Raw genomic sequence first — 9,751 nt, forward strand, 5'->3', positions numbered from 1 at the left:
GATTGTGGCCAGAAAAATACCCAGATCAGGCCTCATTACTATGATTTGCCACTTATATTACAGTAGTACCTGGGATTTCCAGTTAGGCTGGTGTTCCCATTGCGTTAGTCATTAGACAGTGAGACACAGTCCCTGATCCAAAGCATGCACAATATTCAGTGCTGATCTTGCAAATAAAACCAGGTAGCTCAATACCTGCACTTGTGCGGAGCCCCATTAAATCAATGAAAACTGACATGATTCTCTTACAGGACTGGGGTGTAAGACTTGTAGATACACCAGGCAATTTTGCATGGACAAATGCAGGTTTCAGAGAGCCTAATGGGTGTACTTGTGCAGGGGTGTTTATGCACCATCGTGTCTAGGAACAGAGTGGAACCTAAGGGGGATAAAAGTTTGTCCCACTCTAAGAAAAAATAAACCCTCTTTGTATCTAGGATTCCCAGCCTGCAGGCCCTTACTCATGTAATAAATGCTACTCATGTGAGTAGTTCCCTTTGTTCTGAATGGACAGTTCATAGAAGGTAGACTTATTTGGACATATCTACTCTTTCAGAGGACCATGATAGGGAGTGCTGCCTGCCACCCTCACTTAGTGTGCTATGAAGTAATGTAGCTGCCTCAGTGTGACACTGGATGTGTGCCCATAAGTTCATCACATACCAACCCCAGCACTAAGGCATTTATGTGATTCCCATTTTGATGACTATCACTAAGAATAGGCATAAGAACAGTGCACTTCATGGAGGCATTTTCTAGACTGGGCCCCTGCTTGTGTAGACATGCCTTTTACATAATTATGAATACAGCATTAAATAAAAAACAGTCTATGTACTGCTTTGAACCACATCGCTTTGCTTGCTTCTCTGCTTTAGCTGTCCCAGCCTCTATCACTCCCAGCTGCACAGGCTTTCCCTGTCTGTGGGGAGTTGGCCAACTGGCAGGAGGAATCCGCTGCTATTTTTTAATATTTGTTTTACTACAGTCATTCTGGAGAATTAGTGCCTGAACCTCACTGGACCCACCTGTGCCAAAATCTATATCAGTTAAACAGAGGGTAAAACATAGCTCTGCTGTAATTCCACTGATTTCAAGTATAAGGTTTAACTTTCCCTGGAGGTTTAACTTGACTGAAAAAATAAATGTATATGCTCCAAGACGAATAGTTGAGAACAAATAAATTAGATGAAAACAGACCTTTGTCTGTATTTCAAACAGATGACTTGTGAATTGGAAGCACCCCAGCATGCAGAAAGGATTACCAAAATCCAGACCCTCATCTGTGATTGGCTTAAACATAACCAAACATAACATAACCTCATCTGTCTTAAACATAACCAAACCTATCCAGTTGGTCAGTCAGTTGTCAGGCATTTAAAGGTCCACCCTTTGCCTACTGAATGTCAGTGGAAGCCCTTTGGTGGGTACTGAATTGCGTTGTTGCTAAACCAAAGCATTACATTAGCTGTGGGTGATCTCAAGATGAGGGCAAGTTGTGTTCTTTGACATGAACTCTCAACTAAAAAAGGTAACAGAAGGTACTATATGGCCATCTCTGTTACTCTGTTAAATTCTTCTGTTACTATCAATCAGATTTTATGTAATTACTATGCAAGCAGCAAGGATTTCTTAGGGTGACATTTTTTATTGGAATGGTTTATATTTTATTGTCTAACTTAATCCCAACTACCTAGTTGGTCCAATAAAAGATATCACCCGAAGGAATCCTTGTCTCTTGCATAGTTTCTGGACTATCACAGCTACAATATTACTCTTACACTACAAGTGATTATTACCCATTTATGCCAAAAAACTATATCAACCCTAATCCTTGGCATTTAGTGAGAAACTGAGTACTGGCTGTTGTAGGGGGAAGACTGTATAACTTTATGCTCCCTCATTTTTTGGTGAACAATTGTTCACTTGAGGAACAACTTGGCCTATAACTTACAGCAGCCTCAAGGACTCCAGTTTCACACCAAAGGCTGAGGTTTCAGGTGTGGGTTTATTGTAGAGCACTTTGATTTGCCCCTCTGACCTCGTCCTTCTACTTTTCTGGAATGTATTATTTTCCTGTCCCTCTTTCCTCCTTATATTATCATGGACAAACTTAATCTATCCCGATTATTGTCAAAATCTATCAACTGCTTTCTAGACCCCCATGGACATATGAATAGCATTATAACATCCCCCCTTGCAGTCAGAAGCCATTGCAATCTAATGAAGAACAACTGTGTGAGATATCTCATTCATAAAGGCAATTCTTCATCCACAGCCAAGCTGCAATTACGTCCTGTTTTTTTGTGCTAGAAATAAACTGGCTCTAGTAGGAAGAAGAAAATGTAGGCACTTTTTTTTAAAGTCTAACTATATTTGACTGTAACACTCTCTGCACATTTAGGCTTACATACTAAAGCCTTGATATCTTTGTCTTCCTGAACCAGGACAGCTGCATCTGCAGACTTTGCATAGCTACAGGAAGCGAGGGCTTGGGGATCCAAGTCTCCAGAAATCCAAATTGCACCTCTCCTGGGAAAGTCTTCATTGTCAGCCAAGTGCTTGCTGGAGGTGCTGCCCACAGGTGCGGTATGTGCTTGGTTATTCTGGGTCCATTTGACTTGGTGGGTTTTTCAGGATACATTTTTCTAACTTTAGCTGCACTTTAGATCTTACTTTCAAAGGAAACCAGTGATGTTGAAGAAACATCTTGTATCCAGCTGCCGAAATGGGAAAAGATATTAGAAATAAGAGCTGGGGCTGTGCGCACACTTCCCAAGGCCAAGAGCAAACCAGGATTAGAAAGATGATAGCTGGCACATAACATAGGGGTTTATGGTATCCTTTATCTACTGCCCTTAAAAAAGGCCAGAAAGAAGTGACACCACTTCACAGGAGCACTGGAGAGCTTTGTGGACCAGGGTTCCCTTACAGCCTATTCAGCATACACAGCATATTGTTCTCTATGGTACTGCATAACAGTGATGTTACTTTTTTGGGCACCAAGAAGTTTCTATACTCAGACCATCAGAGAAGCTCTGCCTTCAGCCAACCCTGATCAACAAGTTCAAGGTGTCAGGAGAAAGAAAGGATTTAATTTTGTTTTTCAGTGGGTGAGACATCAGAAAGTTTCCCAATTATGCCATTTTGTTCCTAGGTCTATAAAATCATGTGTCTATGCCTGGGTGTATTTTCTTTTCTTTTTCTGTAAGGGATGGTCGTCTAAGTCCAGGGGATGAACTCTTATCACTAAATGGACAATCACTTAAAGACCTTTCCTGCAAAGAGGCTGAATCTCTCATTCAGTCAGCAACAGGCTTGGTGACCTTAGTGATTGCCAACAAGGTAAGCCTGAAGGCTGTGGGCCACCTCAAAATACCATGGCATTTTAACAGCATTTACTTGAAAGACTAGGGTAATTTGTGCACCAAACATCTGGAAAACCTTGTTTTTGCTCTTCATGACCAACCCCCAAACCTCATGTGGTGAGATTCTGCATGGCGTTCCAGGAAAAAACCAGAGGCCATGAGAAGGCAGAGTTCTTGGAAATGTTGGCGGGGGCTCGACAAGCATTCCTTTCACAAGCAAATGTGCATTTGCCATTTGCAAACTAAAGGAATGCAGAGCTGGATAGCAGCAGGGAGAGGTTTTCCCAAAGGTGGGGCCAAGTCTCGAGGCAGCCCCAACCATATACAGGATCCTCTATAAAGGGGGTTGCTGCACTCTTGAGGATGTGGTCTGTGGGCAGCCTGCCCTATCAGAAGGGGTCGGGGGACCTCCATATCATGGGTGTGCCCTGTATGGCATGCCCCCCTGCGAAGAGTGCCTTGCTGTCAGGGACATGCTCTGTGTAATTAATCCTTTTGTGGCCCCTGAGCAACTGATGGCCTGACGGCCCTATTGCCACCCCTATATTTAGCTTCTGAATAAAGGGAAGATCCATCAAGGGGTGGGTCTGAGGCTTCAAAAAGGCCCAAGGACTCATGGTATCCATGGATCTCTAGCTGGGAATCCCACTTTTAGACTTTTCTGGAGTCTGCTGTGAGGACTAGGTAGAATTAGTAAGGCTGGTAACCCTCTTCACAAGTCCTTTTATTTTGGGAGGCCTGGACTGGATCCAGACCTCCTGGAGCTTTAATCTGCCCCAAGCACACATCTGGATGGTCCCAGTGGTCTGTCAATTGCTGCATTCCCCATAATGTGCCATGTGGTCAAGGCATGCACCCAAGGAGGCCAGAGGAAGTGTTACCTTGTCCCCATGTGCATCCATTTAAATGAAACCCCTCAACCTGTAGAGAGGTCCAGAGGAAACAGTTGGCCAGGCCAGGATTCTCTGGTTAAAAGTAAACAGCATGTTGGCAACACTTCCATGAAGACAGCAGATAAAACACTGGCCACAGGCTGTCTTCTCCAGACATGGAGGCACCAGGCCCACAGCAAGCTGCATGAGGCTGGTTCCTTGCTGAGCCCACTCCTGCAGGAAGCCCCTTTGAAGTGCTGGACTCACACATGGGTTCATTGCAGGACTGAAGCTTAACTGTTCACAAATGAAGCCCTTTTCCACCTTTTATCCAGAGATCTGAAAGCTCATATGGGTGCTACAGGTTTAATCCCAGGTTGAGAAATAAGAGGTCCTGGAAGGAGGGTGCATCAGTTTAGTGCTCGTCTCTCACCCTGGTGCTTGAATTTCCCCCCCCCCCCACTTTTTCCCCTTTAAAAATCCAAAAGGGCTGGCATTTTATCAGGCAAACGATATGTAGATTAACTTTTGTAATGTAGCAGCTTCTAACAGACACCGCGAGACTTGGCTCTACTGTGCAGTTCCTCACTGTTCATTTAAAACATTTTAAAGGATTAAAAAAAAAAATGATCTGACTGCCTTGATGAAAGGAAATTTTAAGATTTCTGTTCTGTTTCTTACACTGAAGAATTTACTGAAGGAAGCAAACCAGCAAGAACAAGTATTTTTTTGTGACTTAGCAATGGCACCACCTGCTGCTGAAGAGGAAAATTACCACTCATTTACCCATCGTGATAGGACTTCTCCCAACTCTACTAAAATTAGACTTCAAGAAGTAAGTTGCTCCTTTTTTTGTCTGTCTCTTAACATCTCCTGATACTTCTACAGTTCAGCAAGATTCCCCTGAGAAAGGCCCTTTTATGCCGAAACAAAACTTTTATGGTCTCTTACAAAACTATCATAGCCAGTTCTTTCTTCAATGATTTAACTTAAAGAGAAAAGACAGGTTTTTTCCATGCTATTAGCCTACCATTTTATATCATGCATGCTCCCCAACAGCTATAATTTCTTGTGGACTGAGATGAGGTTCACTGCATCCAGTGAACTACAATACATTGGGTTTTCTGGGTTTATAGGTACAGAGAACTTTTAGAAGTATTCTTAGACTGGATTTCTATTGGGAAGAAGAGGGGAGGTTCATCATTTAAAACTCCAAACTATTTAAACTTCTACACATAGAAGTTTAATTACAGTTTAATTACATTAACTGAAGTTTAATTTACAGTTAATTACATTAACTGAAAACTTATAAATGCTAGAAATAGTTGCTTGCATTTTCAAAGGCGATTTAGGGTTTCCAACTTTATACACCATGAAAGGACACATTTCTGGAAAGCACTAAGGTCCAGATCTTCAAAAGTATTTAGACAAATATATCACTTTGAATCAATTAGAGTACTTAAATACCTTTGTGCAACCCTGGTCTAAGCACCTATCCTAAGCACCTGCAAATCAGGCTTCTTTACAGTGCTGGAAGTTGGGCATCCAAACCCTAAATTCCAAAAAGTTGACCAGCATGTCTATAGAGTTTAGCAATAAATGAAAATAGCATTACATGAAATAAATGAATAAATAAATTAAAATAGCAATTGTTTGGGAGACAGAATTTCATTTAGAGCTTGATAATATGAAGAAGAAAGCATTGCATAAAACAATCTATCCCAAACATGCAGTTGGCTCAATAAGATATCACCCTCAGAAATCCTTGCCTCTTGCATGACACTTCCATACAAGCCTGTAGACAACTTACAGTCTCTTTTGAAAATTTGAAAGAAACATTATGATGCGAAGAAACCAAATCCAGGCAGACCTGGAGAGGTTAGAGAAGTGGGCAGAGAACAACAGGATGCAGTTCAACAAGAACAAGTGCAAGGTGATGCACCTAGGAAGAGGGAATCACCAGCACACCTATAGGCTGGGGGATGACCTCAGCAGCACAGCAGCAGAAAGGGATCTTGGAGTTGTTGTCGACTCCGAGATGAATATAAGTCATCAGTGTGACGAAGTAATTAGCAAAGCTAACCACACTTTGTCATGCATTAGTAGGTGCATCAGGAACAGGTCCAGGGAGGTGATGCTTCCCCTCTATGCGGCACTGGTCAGGCCGCAGTTGAAGTACTGTGTCCAGTTTTGGGCACCGCAATTCAAGAGGGATGTGGACAACCTTGAGAGGGTCCAGAGGAGGGCCACTCACATGGTTCGAGACCTGCAGGGAAGGCCCTATGAGGAAAAGTTGAGGGACCTGGACCTTTTCAGCCTCCGCAAGAGAAGGCTGAGGGGGAAATCATGCGGCAGTATACAAATTAACCAGGGAGGGGTGTGGGGGTGGGGCGACGCGCAGCAGGGAATATGAGATGCTCTGTTTATCAGAGCACCCCTTAGAATAACCAGGAACAATGGCTACTACCTGATAGAGAGCAGATTTAGGTTGGACATCAGAAAGAACTTCTTCATGGTTAGCGTTGCCAGAAACTGGAACGGGCGTCCAAGGGAGGTGGTGCTCTCCCCTGCCTTGGGGGTCTTCAAGAAGAGACTGGACAAGCACCTGGCTGGGGTCACATGATGCCAGCACTTTTTCCTGCCGTGGGCAGGGGGTCGGACGCGATGATCCATTGAGGTCCCTTCTGACCCTAGTATCTATGAATCTAAGAATCTATCATCAAACAAATCTGCTAATTGTTCTGTTTACACCAAATAATTTACTACCCCTGAAATTCTCAAATACAAGTTAAAATCCAGGCTGATGTTTGTGCAAATCAAGCTCAGATAATTAAAAATATTGTGTCTCTCTTTTTTTCAGGAATCCCCAACTGGTGTCTGTAAAGAAAGGCCTTTGGAAACACAGAATAATTGTTTTCTGCACTGTAAAGCTACCTGTCAGAGGACTCGCAGTAATTCAACCAGTAAGTTTCTAAGAAGAATTTTTTTCTGTTCTAAAATCTGGAAAGTCTAAATGCATGGAAATTTATGGAGTTTTGATACTGTGATATAGTTAGAAACAGCACTTCTTGTCATGATTTATCCTGCAGGTTTCAGCTGAAGTATGTCCAATGAGATTTGTGGTGCGTGAAGCAGCAGCATTAAAAACAGAGTCAGATATTTGTGCCTATTGATGAATCATGATCTGTGTTCATAAAAATTACATCCTAAATATGCGCACATCTATTTACACATTCTAAAAGTACACGAGAAACAGGTTTACACTTGTTCAGAAAAAAACGTGGCTGGCAATAGAAGTAACATTAACAGAAATATTTTTTTTAAATGAAAATATTATGTATTAAGAGTTATTTTAACATTCTTCTGAAGAGTTATTAAGTGGCAACATTTTAATATTGATATTCACAATTGTGGGCTCACCTCTTTCCATGCATTCACCCATATACTTGGCAACTGTTTGTCTGTTTTCTTGATTTGCACTTATAAATAATGTTTGAAATCTCAGCCCCTTTGAAGATAATGCCAAAGCTTGCATTGATTTTTCTGGGGCCAGTATTTCAGCTAATGTGTTTGTGTGAAAAGGGTATGTGAATTTGACTTAGAGATGTATTTTGGCAGACCCCTTTGTAAGGTTGGCCAAAGTGAGTGAAAATGCAAATGCGAAACAAATAGCAACATTGTTAAAAGTAAATCATATATTTACAATTACTTATAAATTGTAAATTTATAAATATATTTATAATAATGTTTTGGTACATGTCACAGGGGCAGGGACACATTTAAATAAATCACTTCTATGTTGGGAATATTGCCTGAAATCAGAATCAATGCCTGTGCTGTAGAGTTAGTATAAGTGTGGGTACTAAATGAGGCATCTGGAGAGAGAGTTTATGAACTATGCTGTATTCTCCCCCTTTTTGTCATTACACATACAGATGTCCCATAAAGATACTTTTTGACAGCATATTTTATCTTTTTCTTGAAGTCTTTCAAACATTGAATTTACTTCCACATATGAAAGGTTTTTTGGCATTTTAATGTCTCCTAGAAACAGGGTACAATACTGCAATCACTGCATAGATGTCCCATTTGCAGTTCCTGCAGAGAAAGCATGCAGGGCCAGTCAGTACAGTACAGCATCTGTTCTCTAATCAAAGAGTGATACCATGTCTTCTAAATAATGAGCCCTTTCAATTTGCTTTGCGTTTATACAATAAAATATTCATCATGTGGAAATGATTATTTACAATGCTGTGGGCTGTTTTCCATTAAAAATTTGAGAGTGATCAATCTGTTTTTCAAGCAAAATAGTTAAATGCATTGGCTTGTGACCCGAGTCTAAGAGGCTTTGCCTTTGCCAAGATACCCTAGCAATGGGCACACTAGAATTATAGTGAGAGAAGCATACTGAAAAGTAAGGAAAGGACATCTGCTTTTGAAATCTTCCTTTGGTTATTTTTGCTGTGTGCTCTTCATTCTTATGAGTCACAAACTCATTTCATGCAACATATATGAACCTGAATAAATTTGCTTTCCCAAGTAGATTTGATCTACTCCATGCACTTAAAAGTGTGGGTTAGATAACTGGGATACAAATACACCACACACAAGAGCTTCTTGGGGTTGCATCAAGAAAGCAGTTTCTCAGCACCAAACAGTTCCATCTGCTTACTAGGGCTGTGCAAAATGTTACCCAGAGTTTCGTTTCGAAGCTGTTTCAATGCTTTTCGAGCTCAAAACAGAGAAATCAAAATGAAACAAAAGCCTTTGAAACAGCTTCGAAACGAAATAAGGGAACTCGAAACATTTTGAAAGTTTTGAAACATTTCAAGTTTTGAAGCCAGGCTTACTAGCTTCAGCGCCCATCCCCCCAGCAGGCAGATTGGGGGCTCACCCACACCCCTGGGAGGGCTGCGGGGGCTGTGCCAGAGTCTTCCCAGGGGTGCGGGCCGCTGATCTGCCTGCTAGATGAGAGAAGCTGGGTGCTGCTGCCTGGGACCGGCACCGGGAAGATTGGTGCTGCCGCCAGTCCCAGGCAGCAGCACCCGCTCCTCTCACCCCGCACCCAGGGAGGGCTGCGGGGGCTGTGCCAGAGTCCTCCCGGGGGTGCGAGCATCTAATCTGCCTGCCAGATGATGGACCGGCGCTGGGCACAGCGTGCACCCAGTGCCAGGAAGATTGGTGCTGCTGTTGGCCCCAGGCAGCAGCACCTGGCTCCTGTCATCTGGCAGGCAGATCAGGGGCACACCCCCCCGGGAGGACTCCAGCACGGCCCCTGCAGCCCTCCCAGGGGTGCCAGCAGGCCCTGCTGACAGGACCCGGGTGCTGCTGCCTGGGGCCAGTGGCAGCACCAATCTTCCAGGCACCGGTCCCTGCCTCCTCTCATCCGGCAGGCAGATTGGGGGCTTGCCCACACCCCTGGGAGGGCTGCGCGGGCTGTGCCAGAGTCCTCCTGGGGGTGCGGGCCCCCACTCTGCCTGCCAAATGAGAGAAGCCGGGAGCGGCGCACCCGGA

At 43.2% G+C, this 9,751-nt stretch overlaps 1 protein-coding gene across 1 annotated transcript in view; it reads left to right on the forward strand.

Moving 5' to 3' along the window:
* IL16 (interleukin 16) overlaps window positions 1-9,751 on the forward strand; it is an 88,099-nt gene that overhangs the window by 35,975 nt on the left and 42,373 nt on the right. The window contains exons 4-7 of the mRNA XM_025194412.1: window positions 2,445-2,581; window positions 3,210-3,342; window positions 4,926-5,072; window positions 7,098-7,200. Of these exons, the coding sequence (XP_025050197.1) occupies window positions 2,445-2,581; window positions 3,210-3,342; window positions 4,926-5,072; window positions 7,098-7,200 (520 nt within the window). The remainder of the gene's footprint in view (window positions 1-2,444; window positions 2,582-3,209; window positions 3,343-4,925; window positions 5,073-7,097; window positions 7,201-9,751) is intronic.

The sequence above is a fragment of the Alligator sinensis genome, unplaced genomic scaffold (assembly GCF_000455745.1).
Source record: "Alligator sinensis unplaced genomic scaffold, ASM45574v1 scaffold459_1, whole genome shotgun sequence".
NCBI classification, from domain to species: Eukaryota; Metazoa; Chordata; order Crocodylia; family Alligatoridae; genus Alligator; species Alligator sinensis.